Source organism: Chlamydomonas reinhardtii, chromosome 7, assembly GCF_000002595.2.
Source record: "Chlamydomonas reinhardtii strain CC-503 cw92 mt+ chromosome 7, whole genome shotgun sequence".
Lineage (NCBI taxonomy): Eukaryota > Viridiplantae > Chlorophyta > Chlorophyceae > Chlamydomonadales > Chlamydomonadaceae > Chlamydomonas > Chlamydomonas reinhardtii.
The window spans coordinates 2,419,043-2,442,285 of record NC_057010.1 but is presented as its reverse complement, the minus strand read 5'-3'; the positions used below and the strand labels follow the sequence as shown (position 1 = coordinate 2,442,285).

Here is a 23,243-nt window from a genome sequence, read left to right as displayed (position 1 = left end):
ATGCACCGCAGTGCTGACGAGTCTGTGGAGACGGGCACCTCCGGGGACCTGTCCGGCAAGGCCGCCGCTCTGGAGCTGGAGCTGCCCAAGGTGGCGGCCTCACGCGCCGACTCCGCGTCCTCAGCCTCCGCAGAGGCCGCCGCCAAGCAGGTGGTGCCGCTCAAGGCGGAGGCCGCAGACGCGGAGGCCACGAGAGCCTAACGAGGAAGGTGACGGCAACTTGAGTGCCGGATGCTGCAAGGTGACAGGCAGCCGCCGCAGGAGGATGTGGCATGCGGGCTAAGGGCTTAAGAAAGGAAGCGTTGTTGATAGTTGCCTTGGTTAATCAGTGCTTGCTCTGAGCTGGATACGGTTCTACTTGTTGGTCGGGACTGGAAATGCAGAGAGCCTCAACATAACGAACGTGGGCTGGTGTCGCCGTTTGTGACATTGCATGATGGGGTGACAGCGCAGCACACGTGGGAGGGGTCACCCATGGTCTCAGCGCATACGCATTCTTTTTTGCCACTCAAGTGGCTTACCCATATCGTTTGAAATGTGTTGGGCAAGGCTTTCTGCGAGCTAGCATGTGTTGCTCCGTGCTACAGCGTGCTGGGCAAGGCCTGTGTGAGCCAGCACATGGCGTGAGGATCGCGGTTGTTGACCAAGCCATAACAGTATTGGGATTGCCGAAACTCGATGCGCATGGACTTGCATTATTTGCATAGTCGCCGAAGGGCATGGTGTGATTGACGGTTCCTGCTTGGCATCAGACAGGTGCTTGTCACACATGCCACAGGCAGCCCAGGCTGTTTGGTATCGTTGTGTGGGTCGAAGCTGGGGATGCGCTGATTTGATTTGCTTGTGCGTTTGGGCGATCCTCGGGTGGCCGTGGGGCAACTAACGCGATGGAGCAAGGAGTACAATGGTTTGGGGACTCTCTCTGCTGGGCGTGAGTAAGGAAGGACGGCGCGTCACGTGACCAAGAATTGCTTAGACTGCAGGCCGCAGGTGCTTGGTGATGTTCTCATTGCTGGGGACCCGGTGTGGGGTGTGTTTGTGGGCGCAAAAGGCCGCACCAAAAGGGTCAATGTGTCGAGGGACTCAGGCCGTTTCCATGCTTTACAGGTGCATTCACTGCTCCCAGTTCACTCAGGCTGAGGCACACTCGCAAAACGCGCACGCGGTGCGCGCAGTACGTAACAATAACAGCAACATACGCTGTAACATCATTCCCGAACCCGTGTCAGGACCCACCTACAACTACACCTGCTGGTCTTACTGCCTACCAGTGTCCACTCAAGGTCACGTGTCGTTCCAGTTATGGCCCAAAATGTCGGAGCAACGGGATCAACGCAGCCGACAGGCAGATTCTTGTCCGAACACAGCCGTCCCTGGCTCCAAGCTCAAGTGCTTCCCAGCCACGATGACCCCAGCCCTCCACACAACTGCTCGCCTGCTCACGCCCGCTGCGCCTCTGCTCCTCCTGCGCGGTGGCAAGCTACCGCACAGTCGCCAGCATACCGCTCATTGCTTGTTGCGGTTCAGCAGGATAGAGAGGTTGGCCTGCGCGGTTGCATTGGTGAAAAGGCCCACACGATCAAGGCACTGGCACGGCACTTTGGTGGGCATCCCATCTGCAGGGGCCCCCTGTGGCGCCCTAATACCTTCCCAATAGTCTGTACCCTGCATGCTACCCCAACCATTCCCTCCACACTATCCCCACCCGCCACTCACCGCCCGCCACCCAACGCCCGCTTCTCATCTCCCAATACCACCATGCCACCTCCCACCACCCACTACCGCACACTCCCGCCCGCATGTTGCTCGTTTTCCGCCTGCTGCCCGCCTGCTACCCGCCTGCTGCCCGCCTGCTGCCTGCCTGCTGCCTGCCTGCTGCCTGCCTGCTGCCCGCGTGCTGCCCGCCTGCCTCCCCGCGCACCTGCATCTCCGACCAGCCCATGGCGCTGCCCTCGCGCGTGGGGTCCCACGACGCCGACAGAGCGCCGTACGTGATGCCGAACAGGCCGCCGCCGAACGTCAGAACCTGGGAACCAAAGGGAGGGGGGTTGTAGTAAGGGCTATGCGGCTGCGAGCTGCTATGCCTGGTACGGTGGGCTACAGATGGAGCGGGGCGGCACACGAGGGAGCGCCGCCATGTGCGGTACAGTAGCGCCAGAAAAGAGGTGCGCTAGGGGGTGGATGAGGTGGCCACCGGTGGCCGGGCCGCCAGGCTGGGACGGCATCATGGGCCGCGAGTGGCCAGGGCGCTCCTGTAGTGCTAGCCCGCCCTGCGCGTGTGCGATCCCGGCAGGCGCTGGCCCCCCTCCCACCCCTCCCACCCCCCGGGCTCACTTGGGACACGTAGACAATCCACAGCGGGTACTCGATATCCATCACCACCTGTATATGTGCGCGCGTGTGCGTATGCACGGTGTGTGTGTGTATGTGTGTGTGTGTGTGTGTGTGTGCGTGTGCTTGAAACATGTGTGTATGTGTGTTAATACAGTGTGGAGTTGCCTGTTAACACCTTGTGAACGAGTGTACTGGACAACTACATATACCAGAACCTGGGGCTCAAGCACAGTCGGAGTTGCAAAGATCTGGTAGCACGCGTCCCAAGCCTCAACACCAGATGACGGAATGACCCGCCGAATTTGCGCCGAGGCCATACTCTAACCAACCCACTGTGAGCCGGCACGTGATCGGTATGCATGGTGTGTGCGCCTAGCAAAGAGACACGCTCCCGACCCTGTGATTGCACCCTCATTTCCCCATACGTGTCAGGGTGTGAGGTTGCGCTGCTGTTTCGCGCTCCCAGCCCTCCAACCAGCACCTGCTGGGCCACAACCGCAGACACGTGCACGTGTCGATCCCGCTCCCAGCACCCAGACACTCGGCTAGGACGAGCACACGCCCCTGGGTGCGCACGCCAGCAACCGCGTACTGCACCTTTGGCTGTGGCAAGCAGTGCTGCATTCATTTCCTCCTCCCCCGCTGCAATCCGGCGGGTCGCCTGACGCCAGTCAACAGCACCGGCCGCAGCACCCAGCCACTTCCGCCCTTCCACCCCGCCCCAGCGCGCCACTACAACCGCCCCACGCCGGCAAGCCCACGTCACCTCCCGCACGTCCCACATCCCAACGCCCATACCCCACATCCCACGACCTACAGCCCATACCCCACGTCCCACATCCCGCGCCCCACAACGCGCGTCCCAACCCCCGCGTCCCAAGCCCCAAGCCCCAGTAGCCCGGCCCCACCCGCAGGTAGTAGAAGAGCGGGAACAGCGCCATGCCGGTGAATACCGGCACGCCGGTGAAGACCAGGATACGGCGGAACATGCGGTCAACAACAATCTGAGGCGTCTCGCGGACCACGGCGCGACGCGCGGGGGCCGGCGCGGACGCCGGCTCAGGCTGCTGCGCCGCCTGCTGCTGGAGCTGCGCGGGCTGCGGCTTCGCCTGCTCCTTCTGCGAGGCGTTGTAGGAGAAAAGGATGGGGTGGGGTGGGTGGGGGTGGGGTGGGGTGGGGGGGGGAGTGCTGCGATGAGGCCAGGTGTTGTGCCCGGTGGCCAGGAGTGGTGTGTTTGCGCGCTTGTCGGGTTCCCCTTTCGTATCTCCGGTGTGTGCATCCAGCGCGACGTCTCATTGTGCCTTCGCGACATGGGACAGGCTGGGCTGGCCTGCAGCGCCAGACCCAAAACGCCGGGCTCGTCGCGCTCAATGCAGCGCTCCCCACGCACCTTCTGTTCACCAAAGCCTTTAGATGCTGCCACAGGCGGCATCAAGACGCGTGTGCATCGCCTCCCTTGGCGCCTCAGCTGTGTCGACTGAGCTGAGAAAGGACGGACCGACAGGGACGCCATTTTCCTTGCTTTCAAACTCAGGTCACTAAATATAAGCTTGTTTGTAGAAATAATGGCCACACAAGGCCTTGGATGCTGCAAAACGCGAAGCGAGCAATTCAGGCAGATTGAAGTTGAGCGTCAGCTTTGTTTGGGTCCAGGCTGAGTAATCCCTACTCCCTTACAACAAGGAATTCATCCTTAGTTACGCAGATCAATCCAGGTCGCTTCCGCGAAAGTTAAGGAAGTAGGCACTCTTGCAGTTTGGCCTTCCCGTAGGTGCCCGTGTAGAGGCTTCGGCGCCCATTCCTAAGAACAACACAAGGATGATTTTAGGTCAAGCTCACGAATTGTAGCGCTAAGCGAGGCAGGGCTATTTGCCTTCTGGCCACCGAGGAGGAGAAATGCCAGGGCTAGGAGCACTCTGGGACAGCCTGGTGGACTGCATATGCAGACCTCCAAGGTAAGGAGCTGTCCGCTGGGGAGCCATGAGCGCATTCTCGCGTTGTTCGCGCCCGTGCAGCTGGCCCGCCTTGGGCCAGGCAGCCCCAAACTTGCCTAGCGGGCAAGGGTTTTCGCAGCTTGTCACGGAAACTGGTCCAAATGTGCCGGCTTAGCTAACGGTCCTGACACCTGCGCTGTCCTGACTGCATACACCGAAACCTGACTTCCTAACTCCCGGACGCCCTCGCTTGTCGCCGCTCCCGCGCGCCCTCCGCCCCCGCCCCCTGCGAAGGGACGAGTACGTGTACCCCGATGAGCTCGTCGGGGGGAGACGCGGGCTGTTTCGCGTGGGTCGCTACTCGGGCGTGCGCGAAGACCTGACGCTGGTGCGTTCCTGTGCCGGAGCGCGAGCTAGTCACGCCTGTGTGTCGCGCTGCGCACTCATGGGTTAGGCGGCCACTGCTGGCATACGCACAGCGCGACCAGGGCCGAAGGAATTTCACAGACGGCACTGGGGTTCTGTAGGGATGGGCCGGGTGCCGGACCGCGACGCGGCTGCAAGGTTAGGTGTTCTGCGTGCCCACGTCGCACACGCTAGTCAAACCCATTCGCGGGGCACCGGCGCACGCGTTGCGAGATCGTCACCTAAATACAAAGGAATGCGAAGTAGGCGTGGGGCTTGGCATCGGTGCTGTAGTTGTCCTGCGGCGATACGACTGGCTTGCAGTCCTGTCAAAGTTCGTTCCTTCCCAACAACAACGCGGCAGGTGAACAAACGGGGCATGCGGCTGCAGTGCAGCCACTACTTTCCCAAGCACGTGCGTGGCCGGGACGGCCGTCTCCCTTGCGTCATCTACTGCCACTGCAACAGCGGCAGCAGGCGGTGAGTGGCCGGCGGCCCTGGCGGCCTGTATGTCCGCACGCTGCGGTCGTCTTGCGGCAAACCAAATTGCAAGTCTGACAGCGTGTGCTGTGCAGCTGCTTACTGTGTGAGCCCCATCACCTGCCGCCGGCCTGCACCTGTGCTGGATGTGTGTAGGGATGCGGAGGAGGCTATTTGTGTGCTCATACCGCGCGGCGTCAGTGTCTTCGCGCTGGACTTTGCGGTGCGTCACACGTGCCTGCGGAGGGAGGCGGTCTGCAGGAGGGGGGCAGGGGGCTGGGGCTGTGGGCGGCACACCGGGCTGGAGTGGACAACCCTGGCAATCAGTAATACCGTACGATGCAACCGGAACACGCACAAGCAAGCTCGCGTGCGGTGCGCCTCTCTCATCCCTGCGTATGGCCTGGCTTGCCTGCATAACTCTCAATGCCACACGCCACACGATGCCAAGCCCAATCGCACAACCCCACAGGGCAGCGGGCTGTCGGAGGGCCAGTGGGTGACGCTGGGCGCGGAGGAGGTGGATGACGTGGAGGCGGCGGTGGAGCACCTGCGCGGCAGCGGCCGCGTCAGCACGCTGGGGCTGTGGGGGCGCTCCATGGGCGCAGTCACGGCGCTGCTGTACGCGCAGCGGGACCCCTCCATCGCGGGCATGGTGCGTGGCGCGTGGCGGGGGCGCCGGGGCGGGGCGGGGCGGGGCGGGGCGGAGCGGGGCGGGGCGGGGCGGGGCGGGGCGGAGCGGAGTGGAGCGGAGTTGAGCGGGGCGGGGCGCCGTGCGGACATGTGGCGTAAGCTGGCAGCTGGGAGCGGTGGACCTTGGGGTACCGGCATGCAGCCCGAATCAGCTGCGTGCAAGCCCTAAACCCCATGCTGCCAGCCCGCCCCTCCATGCACACACAGTCTGCACTGCCCTGCTTCCTTTCCTTACGCTGCCCCGCTGACTCGTGTGCCCAGGTGCTGGACTCGCCCTTCAGCCGGCTGACGGACCTGATGATGGAGATTGTGGCGGAGCAGCGACTGCCCATTCCCCGCCCCCTGGCCAAACTGGCGCTGGCGGCCATGAAGCGATCCGTCAGCAAGCGGGCGAGCTTCGACATCAACAAGGTGGGCTGCTGCGCTCTGAAGGGGTTGCGAGGTTGGGGTGGGGGAAACGGGGAGGGGACCTCGAAAGCCCGTCAGACGGTATATCTGCTGGTGTGTTGCGCGCGCCACGCGTCACGTCGCGCTCCCTGCCCTGCAAGGACTCTCCCGCCCGCTCCCAGTCCCCGCCTCTGCTGCCAGCCGGTTGGCCGGGGCACCCCGCGCACGGCCCTCTTGCCACAACCCACGCCACCCCACCTTGCCCTCTGGCTGTTGCCTGCTGCAGGTGTCACCTGTGGACGCGGTGTCTCAGTCCTTCATCCCGGCACTGTTCGGGCACGCGGTGGGGGACACCTTCATCAAGATCAGCCATGCCGAGATACTGCACTCAGCGTACGCAGGGGACAAGAACCTGATACGGTGAGCAGGGCTTGAAAGCGGGCTCTGCTGGCTTCGTGTTTATGCTGCTGTTGATGTGGCTGCAAGGCTTTGGCATTGATAGCCCCTGCGCGCGACAAAGAGGTGCCTGGCTCTTCCCGACCCTGCCGCAGGTTTGACGGTGACCACAACAGCCGTCGGCCCGAGTTCTTTTACAACAGGTGTGTGTACGGTATGGTGTTGGGCGTGCGAGCTAGACCGTCCAATGTGCCTCATAACTTCTACTACAGCCACCTCCGGCACAGCATGACAATGCGCTGACGCGTTGATTCTGGAAACCTTGACCTTCGCCCCTGCTTCTGAGACCCCGCCGGCGCCCTCTCCCACGCCCCACTTGCCCCCTTCCGCCCATCCCTCTACACAACAGCGTCTCCATCTTCTGGCACAACACGCTGCAGCTGGAGCACCTGCTGGAGCCAGCAGACCTGCCCCCCATGCGCAGCCTTGCAGGCGGCGCCGCAGCCACCGGCCCCACAGCCGCCGTGGCCGCCGCGGCCGGCGGCGCAGCCGCCATTGCCGGCGCGCCGCTGCTGGCGGCGCCGCCGCGCATGCTGCGGGCACCTTCCGCCAGCTCCGCCGCGGGCGCGGGTGCTGCCGGGGGCCCGACCTCGACTGCGACGCTCGCGGGGACTGCGAGCTCGCGGGCGCCGGCGACGCCGCATTCGCGTGGCGCGTCGCCGGCGGCGTCGCAGTATGGTGTTGAGGGGCTGGCTGGGGAGCCGGGGCGCATGGGTGGTGTGCGCAGCGGCGGTCTGGGCGGCGCGGCCACGGACGACGACGCGGAGGACGTGTCGGCTCTGGGTGCGGCGGCGCGGTCGGCGCCATGGGAGCCGCGCATGTGGGAGTGGGACCTGGACCGCTCGGTGCTGGAGCGGCAGCGCTTCCGGAGGTGGGTGCTCGGGCGGGTGCTCGGGCGGGTGGCGGGCGGGTGGTGGTCAGCGCGTGGGCGGGCGGGCGTGTGGGCATGCACGAGCGGCGGAGGAAGGTGTTAGGCGGGGGAGGAACGGCATGCGGGGTGCGATGCGCCGTCGGCGTGGAAGTGAGTGTGTGTGCGGCGGCGTACCTGTGCATTACAGAATGGCCGGCGGCCTCGCGGACCCTGCCAGCACCTCCGAACCCGGGCCCGCCGGCGCCGGCGCAGCCGCGGCCGCGGGCGCCGGTGCCGGCGGCAGCGGTCCCAGCGGTGCCTCTGTCAATGATGCCGGCGCCGGCGCCGCCGGCCCCAGCGGCAACCACCGCTGCGGCGGATTCCGCAACAGCAATGAGCTTGCGCAGCTACTAACACAGGCTCCTGACAGCGTGGTGATCGCGAAGCTGTTGGGCGCAGAGCCCAACTACGGCCGCAGCCCGCTGCCGGCAGGCTTGGGGGCGGGGGCGGCGGCAAGCGGAGCAGGCGGCGGCGCCGGTGGCGGCATGGGCGGCGGGTCTCAGGGCGGGCTGGGTTACGACCTAGGCTTGTTCGCCTCCAGTGAGGAGGAGGAGGAGGACGCGCAGCTGGCGGCGGCGCTGCAGCTCTCCCTCATGGAGGCGGCGGGCATGAAGGTCGGGGACGGCAGCCCCGGCACGGCGACCAGCCCGCGGCAGACACCAGCGCAAGGCCAGGTGAACACACAGGCACAGGCGCAGGAGCGGTTGCCGCTGTCGCGGCAGGCCTCTGCAGGCGGAGATCGCGGCGTAGCAGCGCCGGCAGGGGCAGGGATAGGGTCAGCGGCAGGGCCAGGGGCGGCAGCAGGGGCGGCGGCGGCTGGTGGGGCAGGCGGCGCGTTGTTATCCTCGCCTGCCGCATTCAGCAGTGGAGTAGCTACGGGTGGCAGCGGCAGCTCTGCAGCTGTCACGCCACAGGTGGCAGCGGCCGGCATGGGTGTTGCTGCCGCAGCAGCCGGGGCTCCTAGCGGCGGCGGCGGAGGTGCAGAGTTGTCGTTATTAGGGGACCTGGTGCCAAGCAGGAGCCTATCGTAAGTCGCCGCTGTTTGGGCTGGGGACTGCGGTATAAGGGTCAGTTCCCACTGCCAGAGCCATCAGCGTTTTATGCGTTGCATGCCCAGCGGGTGCCTGTTACTTGATTACCCTGAACCGCCATAAAACTCAACCTGCTCGTTGGACATCTCGCCACAGGCACGAGGACGCTCGCCCGCCGGCTCGCCTGCAGCCGCTGCCTGTGGGCACGCTGTCGGGTCCGCAGTGCGAGGACACGGGCTCCCTGGCAGCAGCCCGCCTTGCACGGCCCGACCTTGACCCTCTCCTCAGCGCACCAGCGCCCGGGTCCGTGCCGGCCCCTGGCGCAACAGCAGCTTCGCGCTCACCCGCGCCTTCGGGCTCTGCTTTAGCGGCGGCCTGGGGGCCGCAGGGCATGCCGCCGCCGATGGGCACAACCGCGGGTGGGCCGTTCCCGGCCGGCGTGGGCGCTGCCCCCGCCACCAGGGCGAGGCCGCAGGCTGCTGCGCCCGCAGCGGCATCGCGGGGCGGGCGCCAGGCGGTGCCTGGCCCGAGCCTGTACGAGCTGTACAGCGAGGAGGAGCTGCTGGCGTTGGCGGTACAGCTGTCACTGCAGGATGCGAATGGCGGCGCCCCAGTTGCGACGGCAGCGGCAGCGGCGGCGGCGCAGCCGCAGGCCACTGCCGCGGGGCCGCCGGAGACCTCGCTCATTTAAATGCACATTTCCATGACATGATGGGACGCATGGCATTGCATGGAATAATGTACCGGTAATAAAGACCTCGACACATGCACAGGCTTGCCCTGCGTAGCGCGAGCGCTTATGCGCCGTCCTGTGTGGTCGCCCTTCAAATGCGCAGTTCACACACATTCGTCTTGTGGGATTACGGCGCGGGCGACAGCCATGGATGTTCCGCCGTAGGGGTATTGACGTTTCCCCCCCTGCGTAGCCGTAAGCTGTTCCGGGTACGTTGGTCGGGTAGTGGGGCCCTGTACTTGAAGGGCAATAGCACTGTAACAGTAGCAGGGGAGCCCCTTGCGGATGAGCCGTGTGAAGTCATGGTGGTGGAGAGGAATAATGTTGCGGCAGTTGAGAGCTAGCTGAAGCGGACTTGGCATGAGGCATCATCAGCGCCGCGTGGCATTCATTTCTGCGTTGGCAGGATGGCAGTGCTGATTGGCAGCTACGCTTCGTCTTGTGGTGCAGGACCTTGCGAGCCGGCCAAGTGTTACGGTCTGCTGCCGCCGGGCTTCGGCGACTTGCACAAGCCCCGTGTTGCGCCTTCTGATTGCTGCAGGTTTTGGCGCCGTTGCATACCGTAGTGGTGGGATGCATGTGCGAGTAACTAATACCGTTGCGGCAACGGTAAGGCGGGCGTATACTGCCCCGGCCTCTGTCGGTGCTGGAGGCAGGTATAGCGGCGATGGCGTTGGAGTACAGCACGCCGTAGACGTTGCGGGGGTTAGGGCTTGGACGGGGCTGAGGAACTGATTTATTCCGAATGTTCAATATGGACGATGCGTTTGGAATCCTGTGCGCTGGTAGACATTTGGTCCAATCAGACAACGCAGCAAGGGATCCGCGTTGAAGGCATACCAAATAGCTAGAACCGCCAGCCGCTTGACACTGCGGATTGGGCCTGTTCGAGTATTATGGCAACTTGGCATGTGTGCGACCTGAGATAGCGATGGGCCAAGGTAAGGCGCAATGTGGTGTAGTCCCTGCCTCCCTGGGACGCTGACATGGTGGGACTGCAATGTGGCTGAGCTCGCAGGGTTGCATGCCTGACAGCCGTGCCAGGGCCGTGTTTGGCTGCGAAGGTCACATATCACTGTAACAAAGTAAACAGGGTACGCCTTGCTGATGGAGCGCAGACAAGGAAGTATATGCCTTGCTGTTAGACTGCAGACAAGAATTGTGGTTCGCCACTGTTAGGGATAAACGGACTGCGCCCACGCCGGCTGTGATGTACCGCAGAGGGACGAAAGGCATCTTGCCAAGGCCATGTGCACATACAGCGATGACGTTCTCATCTCTGCCCACCATCATCTACCAACCTAACCACGCTGCATAGTCTGCAGAACTGCCAGCTAGTGCATGTCTAATCACCCCATTGCCCGTGCCGGTTTGGCTGCTACCCTAGCAAGGCAAACGCCGACTGTGTCCGCCCGTTCCTTTGCGTTGCCCCCTGCTGTGCTGAGTACGTTATCTCACCAACCCTGCGGTCCTGTAAATCCTTCGATTCCTTCACACTGCCCCTACCCTCCTTGCTGACCCCAACAACGGCATCACGGCCCCCACAAGCCCAGATTCCCGTCAGTGAGTGGTGTCCAGCGATCATCTACCGCACACTATGTGGGATTACGCCCGGCTACCGGGCGCCTCAGCTCGACGCCTCAGCTCTTGACCAAACTAGCGCGCATGTACTGCACCTGTCCAAACACACGGCAACAGCCCGGGCCTGCGCGCGGGCGCCGCCACAGACTCGGACTCTCAAACACAAACACCTGCCCGCGTCATGTACGTGTGCTCGCGGCGGGGCACCAGTCACAAGTTGGTGGACCACGCTTCATGATCAACGGCGCCGCCGCTTGTGCAGCTGCTTGAACGCCATTGCTCCCTGCTCCGTCCTGCCGCCGGTCGTGCTCCGCCTCCCCTTCATCTCCGCCTTGCCGCCGAGTGCGCTCCAGTAACGCATTTGCTCCGTGCTCCCTTGCTGGCCTAATTCCAGGCCTGCAATGTTGTCGCTCTGCCATGGCCTGCTGCTTAGAAGAACTTCGAGTATTGACGCTTGATGGCGCGCGTCGACTGCTTGAGTGCCTCGTTGTTGTTCCTGCATTCCGAACGACAGGAGTAGAACGGTCGGGAAATGTGCGTTTGGTGAACACTGGTCCACATCACGGGGTTGCGGCTGGTCGTAGGCCTACTCCCACATTTGCAAGTCCTCAAACCAAGAATGCCACAAGCCCGCCCTGGGCCCCTCCTTACCGGAGCATGGAGCAGAACTCCAGGTAGTCGATTAGCCCGTCGCCGTTGGTGTCGGCCGTGGCCAACAGCTCCTTGGCGTCGTCGTAGATGCCGAACTTCTTCAGCTCCTGCTCTAGCTCCGACACGCTGATGGTGCCGCTGCCGTCCTTGTCGATCTGCTTGAAGGCCTGTGGGCGGTCAAAGAAGCACGTCATCCCTTGTCTTGCTGCTGTTTGCCCATATCATTTGGTGGCCCATCATGGCGTGGGAGCGAGCTCGTCCCTCCCTCCGCATCTGCCCGCTTCCTCCCTACACGCCCGCCTGTGCACCACACGCACGCTTTGAGCTGGTGCCGCGGCCCAAGCCCCCGCGGACGCACCTGCTGCAACAGTTCCTCCTTCTCCAGCTTGGAGAGGTGCATGGTGGCCGCCACGAACTCGTTGTAGTCGATGAGGCCGTCGCCGTCCACGTCCGCAATGGCCATCAGCTGCTGCAGCTCCACCTGTGGGCCGTGGGCGATAAGAAGTGCATGCGTCGGGTGTGATCGGGAGGTGCAGCCTAGCAATGCTGGAGCTCAGGCCGACGCTCGCATGCCATCCCCCCGGTTTGATTTGGGCTGGTAACTACAACCTCCCCCCCCCCCCCAGCACCCGCAAACTAGGGACCAGGACGCCCCTACTGACCACCCAGTCGCTCCACACAAGCCCACCCTGCATCAAGCCCGCTGTGCATTGTGCGCTGTGCTTGCCGCCTGCGCGCCTCGCCCGCGCACCTCGTTGATCTTGTGGCCCCACTGCGCCAGCGCCTTGCGCATCTCCTCCACTGTGATGGTGCCGCTGCCGTCCGCGTCGATGGACTTGAACAGCTCCTTCAGACCTGCGCATCAGGAGAAGACAACCGATTAGCCCAATGAAATACAAATACCCGCACTGAGGCCTTGGTTCCCGACCATTCTGATCAAACTAATCAGCGCCATCTTCCCCTCCATGGCAGTACGCCCTCGTGTATCGTAGCGTACCCCAGCTCCGCGCTTGGGCGGATCCAGGGTCCAGAATCCCACCGCGTCCAGAACTTCGGCAGTGACTGCCTGCCCTCCCGCCTCCGCCTCTCGCGCTTCCCACGCACCCGCGATCTCGTCCGGCGTCAGGTGCTGGCCGATGACCATGAGACATGCCTTCTTGAGCTTGTTCATCTGCGCAAACTGCTTGAGGCGCTTGAGCACCACGCTGTCCAGCGCAATGTCCAGCGCCACGCCCTCCTTCACCAGCCACTCGTGCTTCAGGATCTGCGCCGCGGTGGCGCGCTTGGTCACGTCCTGGTCCAGCAGCCGCTTTACGCAGTCCTTGGCGGCCTCGCTGATCTTGGGCCAGGGGTCCGTCTTGAAGTCGATGTGGCCCTGTGTGCACGTTTGGTGCGTGGGGAGCAATGGTAAGTGGCGGACAGTGGGATCGGGTGCCGAACTGGTTGCGGCGGCGTAACGCCGGGTTGGGCGGCTGCGGCTGCGGTGGGATTTCCGGCTGCTGTGGTTCGTAAGTACGAACTTGCCGGCGCTGACCACGCAGTCTCGAGGCTGCGGTACCCCGTGCTGTCGGCCTGTTGTTAGCGGCTGACGGCCGCAAGAATCCCCGCAACGCAGCCCAACATCTCAACGCTTTGTCTCTGCCTTTAGCCAGGCTACCCTGGAAACCGCGATTCGAAAGACCCAGCTTGCGACCCCCCTTCGATGCATTGTCTACCAACAAGCGCCAAACCCAGTTCTGGCGTGTATCCGGCGTTGGAAGGCCTCCGCCATGCTGCACAAATGCCTTCTTCAGTTTCATCCTCAGCCCCGCCCTGTGCGCCCTCCCTCGGCTGCTCATCATCCCTTTCCAGCTCCCGGCTCCATTGCTGACGCTTCCGCTTCAGGCGCGCACCTTGAGCACCATCTTGAAGATCTGGTCCTCGGTGTCGCCCCAGAAGGGCGGCAGACCCGACAGCAGGATGTATAGAATGACGCCCAGACTCCACATGTCCGCCTCGTGGCTGCGCGCATAGCGACACAGCAAGCACATACCCGCTAAACAAGAGCCCCGCCTCTCGTACACACCCAACACACGCTCAAGAGACACGATGCTGCGATGTGTGCAGGCGCGTGTGAATGCTACCGTGGCCCGACGAACCCCGGCGGCTGCTGGCGGGGCGCACACACCTGTAGTTCTTGCGCAGCACCTCGGGCGCCACGTAGTATGGACTCCCCACCAGGTCACGGAAGCGCTCGCCGGGCTTGAAGAACACGCCCAGCCCAAAGTCCGTCAGCTTCAGCTCGCCCTCCGGCCCCTTGCTGGTTAGCAGGAAGTTCTCTGTGTCACGGCAGCGGGTGGGCGGCACATGGGCCCAGTACAAGGCGGCGTAAGGCAGGGAGAGGGCCGGCAGCGCCCGCGTTCACGACTCGTTTGTTTGCTATGGATGCGCGGGTGCGTTGCGGAATAGGGTCGGAAGAATTCAGCCTATGCACCATGCCAAAGATTCCGGCCGCGCACCGCTGATTCGGAGCTCCCCAGCTGAGCCTGATGTCCGCTATCCCTCAAACGCCTAGAGGCCCACGTGCTATCGTCTTCAGCTGGTTTGCGTACCCACGTTTCAACGCTTGCGCATTTACAAAGCGCCGATGATTCCAACCCGGCCACCCCCCTCCCCCACCCCCCTCCCGCCTAGCGCCTTGCGCTGCGCCACGCTGCTGCACCGCACGCACCGGGCTTGAGGTCGCGGTGCATCACACCCAGTTCGTGGCAATGGTTCACAACCTCCACCATTTTCCGGAAGTACAGCGCCGCCTTCTTCTCCGTGAAGTTGCCCGCCTCCACGATGCTGTCAAACAGCTCGCCGCCCGCGCAAAGCTCCATGGCAATGTGCACGAACTCCTTGTCCTCGTGCGTGCTCTGCAAAGGATTCACGTTATGGTTGTGGAGGGCTTTGGGAAAGCGGGTGCGGAGTTGGTGCCCCGGCGGGCGCCTCAGGTGCCGCGTGTTGGGTGGGTGTACTGTTGTTCTGTACTGCACTTCACGCCTGCTCAGCATGCACCGCGCCTGCGAACCCACCCCCCGGCCACACCGCGTGCCCAGCCCCCCGCTTCCGAGTGTTGCTCACCCGCAGCGTGACCACGTAGGGATGCCCCGCCACGAGGTTCATGATGGCCACCTCCGCCTGCACGTCCTTCACGTCCTCCTTGCACACCAGCTTGGCTTTGCTGATACTCTTCACCGCCACCGGGTCGCCCGTGGACCGCTTGGCGCCCGCACGCACCACACCGAAGGCACCCTTGCCGATCTGCTTATCCACGCGGTAGGCGTCCTCCAGCTTCGGGTCATTCGGGCCCTTGCCGAGGATGTTTGCAACCGAGAAGGAGACTCGCGGGTCCCCCATGGTTGATGCTTATAATACCGGCAATATGTAAGTGCCTGTAAGGGTAGCACGGGCCCACTGTCAGGGTACTGGCCCGTGGAAGTTCACGCAAAGTGGAAGCCAGCGCCTGAGCTCGGCGGCCCCAGGAGCCCCGTAGCAACCACGATCATGCCGGCAGGGGCTATCCCAGCCACCGAGCTCTGTTGTACCTCCATCGCGCGGCCAAGTGGGCTGCAATACCAGATTTTATAGCACGCGATCGCCCTGAGTCCAGCATGCTGCCTCGCTGCTGCCTGCCATCCCTAGCATATGATAAGGCCAGTCGCTCCCTCAACCTAAATGGATGTCCGGCCGCCGGTAGGGAGAGAACCGACCGACATGCGCCCTGCCGTTTCCCCACCTGCGCCGGTCGGAGCGGAGCCCCTGAGCCTCCACCGCAGCCGCCTCGAAGCCCAAACTCTGCGCTGGCTTGCGGCGAGGAGTACAGAATGGACACAACAAGGAAAGCCGCACGCTGGACTTCCGCTGGCTGTTTTGAGTGTCTCGGAGGCTCAATGGAATAAAAGAGAATTTTGATCTATGGACTAGCAGCGCTCCCTGTGATAGGCTTGGGTGGGTTGAAGGTGCAGACGACAATCGCGAACTTGTTGTTTTGTGCTGTCGCTTTGCGCATCCTGAAATCGCATAACTCATTTTAACATTACGGCTTCGCAGTCTTGGCTCATGGAGCGAGTTATGTGCTGTTCGCCTGAGCCCAAGGTCGTTTGGTAGTTCGCGACGTCGCTGGCTGGCTCAACTAGTGTCGCGCTCGTGTGTGGCACATCATTTGCAGTAAAATTGGGCGTTAGCGCAGCTAAAGAGAGGTTGCAAGAGGGCATCGACATTGGGGTGGAGTGCACTTCTGCCTTTCCACGGCGTGCATGCTGTTCGTCGCTTGATTTGGCATAAATGGCGCCTCATTGAGTGGAGGGACAGCACCTAGCGTGGCACACTCTGCGTCCGCGTGCTTGGGACGGCCGAGTCGCCCGCAAGCTACCGGTAGTTGCGTGCCTTTGGATTCAGCGGCAAAATGGACGCATATCAGGAGCTAAAGCTGATTGGGAAGGGCACTTATGGAAAAGTCTACCAGGTGAGTCGCGGGGAAGCTATATAGCCTCGTATGGCGGGCTCTGGAGGTGGGGACCGGCGGGCGCAAGGACAAGACTTGCTGTCGTCACCAAACTTCCAAACCCGCATGACTCACAAGCCCCGTCGCTAATGGGTTTGCTCCAGGTCCGCAGCAAGGTGGATGATGACATCTGTGTCGTCAAGAAGGTGCAGTTTGACGGCACGCCGCAGTCGGAGGCGGAGGCAGCGCTGCGGGAAGGGCAGGTGCTGAGCCTGCTTCGCCACCCGCACGTGGTCCCCTACAAGGAGGTGGGTGAGGTTGGAGCTAAAGCGTCAGGGTTTGATTATGGGAGCCCGCATACAGCAATTGCAGCGACCAGGGCCTACAGGCAGGTTACCAAAACACGGGGTGCTCGCGCACGGGCCAAAGTCTGGGGTTGGCCGCTTGCCGGCTGGGGTGTGGCAGGCGGCAGCGAAGTAGGTGCGATGCCGACAAGACAAAGGCGCTACAGCATGTTATACAGTCATCCCATGCTCCGTGCATCTTAAGCCCATCGCGCCACATGCCCAAACTGCTGGTGTTAATGTTCTGCCCCCTTTCCCGCTCCCGCCTCCCCGCAGTTCTTCAAGCACACGGATGGCGACCTCTGCCTGGTCATGGCGTTTTGCGAGGGCGGTGACCTGTTCAAATACATCCGCGAGCTCCGGTGCGCAAAATTGTCACTAGTGGGAGATATCGCAAAGCGCAGGCGGGTGTTGAGGAGTGCTGGCAGCGTGCGATGCGTGCATTTATGTGTGTGGCAACGTGAGGGTGGCGCGCCCTCAAAGCGGGTCTCGCCTGACACTCGGACACAGGAAACACACGCGCTCCCACTGTCGCCCTGGCCCTGCCCTACCCTAACTTGCCGTCGTAACCTTGCTCCCGCACACCGCGCAGGGACAAGGGCCAGACGGTGCCCGAGCCGCAGGTGTGGGCCTGGCTGGTGCAGCTGCTGCTGTCGCTGTCGTACATCCACAGCAAGCGCATCCTGCACCGCGACGTCAAGACACAAAACATCTTTCTGTCGGGAGGCAAGGTGCGCGCCTGCGTGCTCGGGGGTTGGGTCCACCGCATCGTCAAACCATCAGGGCACACGACCTGTGCGCCGATGTCACCGGTACCGTGTTGCGTGCAATAAGAGTAAACTTGGACAAGCCAAACACGCGGATGACCAAAGTGTCCACTATGTCCTATCCTGGGGTTGCGCAGGTGCTGCTGGGCGACTTTGGACTGGCCAAGCAGCTGCAGCGCACCTTTGAGATGGCCCGCACGCCCATTGGCACGCCCTACTACATGTGGGTGCTGCGGCATGGGGGCGGCTGCAGCAGCCCTGCGTGAGGTGCTTGCAGGGCTTGTAAACCTGGCCCTTCATGTTATCCACAACGATGGGACGCACTCCCAGTGCTGCCTGCCTGCGATGCAGCCACGGGTTGGGCAGTCGGCCCGCGTACGTGGCCACGACGAAACCACCGCTTGGAAACCCTTTGCCCACAACACCTCGCTAACCTCCCTTCCTCCCTTCCCACCAACCCCTTGTAGGGCGCCCGAGATCTACGAGGAGCAGCCGTACAGCTTCAAAAGCGATGTGTGGGCTCTGGGCTGCGTCATGTACGAGATGATGACGGGCCGGGCGGCCTTCGCGGCAGACAACCTCAGTCGCGTCGTGCTGAGGGTGGGTCAGGGGGCGCGGCGGGGGCCTGCGGGGGCGTGGCGTGGTGCGGCACGATGGCGGTTGTGGTGCAATGGCGGGTGCGGTGTGGTGGCGGATGTGGTGCGATGGCGTGTGTGATGCGGCACGGTGTGCATGAGGCAGCGAGCCCGCTCTGAGCTTGGTCCCACGCGCTGCACCCGCACCCACATCACACCGCGTACCGCGGCGTGCGCGCCGCATTCTCCCGCTCTCGCTGCCTCCTCTACCCAACACGCGCCCCCTGTGCCTGTCGTTCGCCCCCTGCTCCACATACACGCCCCCGCCCCCATGGTCTACCGTCTACCACTTCCTTATCTCATCATGAATGTAACCCCCCCAGGTCATCCGCGGTCAGTACGACCCGCTGCCGGACAGCTACAGCAGCGCGCTGCGCATGGTGGTCACGTCCATGCTGTGCAAGGAGGTCAAGGCGCGGCCCGACGCCAACCAGCTGCTCACCGTGCCGGCCGTGGTGCCGCACGTGCAGGTGCGGGCCGGGGGCGGGGCGGGCGGGGGGGTCCGGCGGGACCTGGTGGGTATCCGGTGAGAGGGGGCAGGGGGCTGGAGCTGGTGGAAGGTCTGGCGGGTGCGTAGCCCGCCGGTACGACCCTGGCGACGCCACGGTGGTGATGTGGATGAGAGGGGGCGGTGGCCTGGGCCGTGCAGTCCGGTGGGCTGTACGCCACCTCCGCTGCACCCTCCTCCCCCACCCCTAGAACCCCTACACTTATTCTCCAGGAATAAACCACACTCGCAGTCATGCCGGGAGTTCTCCCCATAAACGGCCACCCCGCGCACTTCCCCTGTAACACTCGCAGTCCTACCTGGAGTCGCTGACTGCGGAGGGCCCCAGCGGCTGGGCCACCTGGCGTATGAAGCTGCCGCTGGCGGCCATGGTGCAGGTGCGGAGCCTGGGGTGGGGTTGTAGATACCAGCCCACGATACCAGCCCGAGCTAAACCGATCCCAATGCAAAAGAGCGAGGAGGGTGGGTTGGGGTGGGGATATGGGGTGGGTGGGTGGTGCGATGGGATGGGGCGGGGCAGGGCGGGGCGCGTGTGTGGGATGGGGGCCAGGGTCATCGGCGTTTCCTACTGAACTTGGACAGAGCCTGAGTACCGGGAACCAGCAGAGCTCGGAAGATGTGTGGCCTGAGCCTGGGCGGGAGGGGGGAGGCCTTAGCCGTTCGCATACATCAAGTACGATGGTGTGGATGACAGGAGTCCCTAGGAGTTGGGGGGGGGGGTGTAACCTATGCGGACCAAGCCACGGGCTCCTCCTCCTGCTCCTCCTCCTCCTGCTCCTGCTGCTGCAGATGACTGAGGCCCTGGAGGCGGCGGGCGTGCCCTTCGGCGGCCGCCGCTCCCACACCGGCGGCGGCGGCGTTTCCGCGCCCTCCTCCAACCGCACCTCCGTCAGTGGCGCCACCCCGCAGTTATCGGTGGAGCCGGAGCCGCTGCAGGTGCATGTTAGGCCGGACGAGATGATGGACCCAGGGTTTGGGTGTATATGTGGTGTGTTGGGGTGTGTGTGGGAGGAAGGGGTTGAAATGGCTGGCGACCAGCCGACGCCAATGGGCGCGTGACACAGGACCGGGGATCGGTCGCAATCTCACGCAACGTCTCCGTAGCCCCGACGCCCCATGGACGGCTGCTGGCGCCTCACGCATCTCATGGGTGCCTCACTCATCTCATGGGTGCCTCACTCATCTCACGGGTGCTACTGACCTGCCGTACAGGAGGAGCCGTCTCTGTCTCCGGAGCCGCCCGCAGCCGCCGGCGGAGGCCTGGCGCCCGCCACGCCGGATCAGAAGCTGGGCGCGCCCGGGGTGGTGGCCGGGCAGGTAGTGAAGCTGCCGCCGCTGCCGGGTGCCAAGCCCGTGCGCACGCCATACGGCCTCGCAACGCCGTTCATGGGTGGGTGCAGGCTCGAGGCTGGGGCGTGTCCGTGGATGCGGGGGTTTCGGGCTCGGGCAGGGGCTTGCACACAACGGTATGGGGCGGCATGGCCAAGTGCGATGACAAAGGGCGGGCTCGCTTCGCACGCTGGCTGGCCAGTCATTCCTACTGCCCGCATGTCCACAAACCAGCAGGTCCGCTCGCGCCCACCATCGCCTTAGGGCACCTGCTTACCCTCCTCCCTGCGTTGCTCCTCCTCCCCCTTGCAATCCCCCGTCTTCCCATGTTCCCAGTGTTATAACCTTGCCACTCCCCCTCCCCCTCCCCCAAGATGGTCTACCGTCTACCACTTCCCCAACCAATCACGAATGCAGTCCCCCTCCTGCCCCCAGTTTCCTTACGGGAATGGTTCCGAGTTGACCCCTCCTCCCCCTGCTGCTGCAGGCGGCGCGGTGTCTCCGCCCCAGCACTACGCCGAGCTGCAGGTGTTGGCGCATCAGGTCATGGCCATACGCACCTCCCAGTGCGGGGACGGCTCGGAGGCAGGCGGCGCGGGGCCGGACCCGGAGGGCGCGGCGGCGGGCGGCGCAGCCGGCACCAACGCAGGGCCGGCGCCGGGCGAGGTGGGTGGCTGGAGAGGTGGGGTTTCTGGCAGGTGGGCAGGCGGGGGGCAGGGAGGCGGGGAGGCGGGCAGGCGGGCAGCACTGCGGAGCATGCGATTGACATGACAGAGCGGGGCGGAGCTTCACGGGTCGTTGCGACCGTTGGTGCGGCTTATTCCTTGCTGTGTTGCCCGCGTGTACCTGTCGCGTCTGCTGCAGGTGCCTGATGTGGTGAAGGCGCTAGACCGCACGTTGATCAAGACGCTTGAAGTTGCACGTGAGTGAGCTGGATGACACAGTTGGCATACCGTATGTCGCATGTGCCTAACCTGTGGGCAACAGGGGGTGACAGAGAGCCCCGCTCGCGAGCTCTGCGCCTGTGACTGTTGACGTCCCTGAGTTCGCGGCGGCATGTGTACACAACATACATGCACGCAGGCCGGGCGACGGAGGCGGACGGGTGTGGGCCGGATGCTGGAGGAGGCGGTGGTGGAGGCGGTGGTGGAGGCGGTGGTGGCGGTGGAGGCATTGATGAGGCGTGGCTGTCCGCGGGACTACCACAGGGCGGGTTCGGCTTCGGCGGCGGCGGATTCGGCGCCCCGCCCCCACCCGCGCCCGCACCCAAGCCCTCTAAACCGTGAGTGTGCACCTGTGGGCTCGGCTGCCTCACGTTCTGCACGCACCTTCTGCTCTGCTTTCCATCCCACATGCCGTACACCCCGAACTGGTTACCTCGCCCTGGCCCCTGCAATCCTCGCCCCACGCCCTCGCCCCCGCCCTCATCTCCCTCCTCATCTCCTTCCCGCTCGCCCACCTCGCTCCACAGGTCGGACGTGGTGTCGCTGCCGCCCATCGCGCCGCGGCGGCCCGTCTCCGCCAAGGCGCTGTCGCAGGCCGCCACACCCGAGCCGCCCACGCCCTCCGCCAACGCGCCGGCCCGGGCGGTGCCGTATGAGGTGCCGGACGAGGGCTTCGCATCGATCAGCCAGGTGCGCGTGTGGGCCACGGGCCGCGAGCAACAATGTGCCTGAAGGGCTGTGAAGCTTCTGGTGTGTACCCAGGAAAAGCGATGGCACAGCTCGGCCGCTGTGCCGGCAAAGTGGGTTTGCCCCGTGCGCCAGCCGTGCTGGTTACTGCGGCGCCTCCCTTGCCCCAAGCATAGGCCCCGCTCTCCTCCTCGCTCTCGCGCATTAGGTTCGGCTAATTAATTTGGGCTGGCATCTACACCCCTTCCCTCGCCGCTCCCTGCCCACCCCGCAGGTGTCGCTGCACGCGCAGTCGCTGGTGAACCGGCGTGCCAACCTGGAGGTGTACTGCGGCCAGCTGCTGGGGCCGGAGCTCATGGAGCAGGTCATGCAGGTGGGAGGGGGCAGGAGGGGGAGGCGGGGAGGGGGGGAGGGGGGGAGGAGGGCGAGAGGAGGAGGTGAGGAGGGCTAGAAGGTGAGGGGGGCTGTGAGGAGGGCCAGAGGGTGAAGGGCCTGGTGGGGGCCGTGGGCATGGCACGCCGAAGCCGTACGGGTCAGGGGTGGTGACGATGGCGACCTACGTAGCCTGGGAGGAGGAGGAAAGACGTCCGTACGGGCATGCCGTGAGGCTATGTCAATTTACTGAGTCACCTCCCTCGTACGAGTAGTCCCTGCGGTGTGCCTCGGATGTGCCCCTCTTCAGGCTGTGTCTGAGGCGCAGAAGACCAGCGACGCGCTGGGCGGCAAGGGCGGCGTGGCGGCGGCGGAGGCGGCTCTGGCGCGGCAGCTGGACCGGCTGTTGGCGGGGCACGAGCAGGGGCCGCAGCTGCGGGCCGAGGTGGGGCCGCTGCTGGAGGAGCTGGCGCTGCTGCGCGTGGGCTGACCAGGCGGAGGTAGCAGGAGCAGGAGGAGGCCCAGGGGGAGAGGGCAGGGAGGCAGGGGGTGGGCGCAGGGAGGCAGGGGGCGTGAGCAAGATGCGAGGAGAGAGCGGTGCGCGGCGCGGGGCGTGTGTGTGCGTGCGGCGTGCGGCGTGCGCCGGTGCGGGCGCTGTCACGCCGGGTGCTGCGGTATTGATTGGTTGCGATAGCTCTCGATGTGCTGTGTGCGCTGAGTAGCAAGTTTCGTGTTGCAGGAATGCGCAGGCGGGGAGTGTGGGGCAGGGGGAAAGGGCTTCATGAGCATATAAGTAGGGAGAGTAGGCCCTCAAGCAGCGTGGAAGCAAAGAAAGGTGGCTGTCCCTCTCGAGGGAAAACTGGGCTGCATGCCCCATGCCACGTTGGCACATGCCTGAGGCCGAAGGTTTGAAACTACCTTGTTTCCCGGACACAGGAGTGACCACTATTACAACTGTAGAAGGATGAGGCGGAATAATAAAACCCGTAGACTTTCGTCTGTAGCCTGGGCACTGCGTGTGTTGTTGTAGCGAGGCAGGATGCAGGTTGTTCAAAGGGCGCCGAGGCGCTTGGATTCTGGATGAAGGCGACTGCGAGATATGGAGGTGTCGGGCTCACTGGTCCGAGTAGCATGATGGGTGTTGGAGGTCCAGACGCCTTGCGTGGCGAAGCTAGCAGGTTAGTTAGGCGCTGCCCCTCGAGAGATGAGTCATCTATGGTGATGGGGACCACAACAAGGCGAGCGGAAGAAACAACGGCAGGCGAATTTCTGTTCTTGTTTGGTGTGTGTGGTTGGGCTGTTGAAGGAAGCTGCAGTCAGCCCTTCCTGTAATCCAGCTCGGAAGCACCACAGCCCTCTGCTGTTTCGTCCGCCACGTGTGGCCTGTTCCAGCGGCGCGCCCTCTGTGCATGAGGTGCCATCGTGCCGTGTCATGCACGCGCAATAACCAGCTCTCCCTCGTGACTGGAAGCCTGATGCCGGTCGGGGACTCAGGGTGGTGCACTGCTGCGCAAGACTCAGATTGCCTGGTCGACGCCGTCACGCCATGCACAACGGCGGCCATATGCTCGCGCTGCTCTGTGGCATGTCTGCG

At 64.0% G+C, this 23,243-nt stretch overlaps 4 protein-coding genes across 4 annotated transcripts; 2 read left to right on the top strand and 2 right to left on the bottom strand.

Moving 5' to 3' along the window:
* Nucleotides 1–3,942, bottom strand: CHLRE_07g329000v5 (uncharacterized protein). Its single transcript, XM_001690591.2, has 5 exons — nt 3,725–3,942; nt 3,243–3,452; nt 2,335–2,382; nt 1,922–2,026; nt 1–1,545 (listed from the first exon to the last, which is right to left on the bottom strand). Exons 1-5 carry the CDS (start codon nt 3,764–3,766, stop codon nt 1,507–1,509), a joined length of 444 nt encoding a protein of 147 aa, XP_001690643.1. The 5' UTR covers nt 3,767–3,942; the 3' UTR covers nt 1–1,506.
* Nucleotides 3,943–4,042: 100 nt separating this feature from the next.
* CHLRE_07g328950v5 (uncharacterized protein) lies at nt 4,043–10,456 on the top strand. The gene is made up of 11 exons (XM_043064146.1): nt 4,043–4,289; nt 4,563–4,656; nt 5,038–5,153; nt 5,310–5,376; nt 5,626–5,808; nt 6,108–6,257; nt 6,520–6,653; nt 6,785–6,832; nt 7,039–7,560; nt 7,748–8,626; nt 8,787–10,456. Exons 1-11 carry the CDS (start codon nt 4,231–4,233, stop codon nt 9,319–9,321), a joined length of 2,787 nt encoding a protein of 928 aa, XP_042922714.1. The 5' UTR covers nt 4,043–4,230; the 3' UTR covers nt 9,322–10,456.
* Nucleotides 10,457–10,480: 24 nt separating this feature from the next.
* Nucleotides 10,481–15,552, bottom strand: CHLRE_07g328900v5 (uncharacterized protein). The gene is made up of 10 exons (XM_001690592.2): nt 15,356–15,552; nt 14,701–15,011; nt 14,306–14,492; nt 13,763–13,913; nt 13,488–13,596; nt 12,700–12,970; nt 12,347–12,450; nt 11,954–12,076; nt 11,596–11,762; nt 10,481–11,440 (listed from the first exon to the last, which is right to left on the bottom strand). The coding sequence occupies exons 2-10, from the start codon at nt 14,974–14,976 to the stop codon at nt 11,374–11,376; spliced, it is 1,455 nt and encodes a 484-aa protein (XP_001690644.1). The 5' UTR covers nt 14,977–15,011; nt 15,356–15,552; the 3' UTR covers nt 10,481–11,373.
* Nucleotides 15,553–15,652: 100 nt separating this feature from the next.
* On the top strand, nt 15,653–23,091 carry CHLRE_07g328850v5 (uncharacterized protein). The gene is made up of 16 exons (XM_001690404.2): nt 15,653–16,084; nt 16,228–16,371; nt 16,684–16,769; nt 17,000–17,138; nt 17,312–17,397; nt 17,642–17,774; nt 18,133–18,279; nt 18,611–18,694; nt 19,107–19,253; nt 19,530–19,707; nt 20,134–20,312; nt 20,511–20,568; nt 20,730–20,928; nt 21,118–21,280; nt 21,552–21,650; nt 21,960–23,091. Exons 1-16 carry the CDS (start codon nt 16,025–16,027, stop codon nt 22,137–22,139), a joined length of 2,082 nt encoding a protein of 693 aa, XP_001690456.1. The 5' UTR covers nt 15,653–16,024; the 3' UTR covers nt 22,140–23,091.
* The last annotated feature ends 152 nt before the right edge of the window (nt 23,092–23,243 follow it).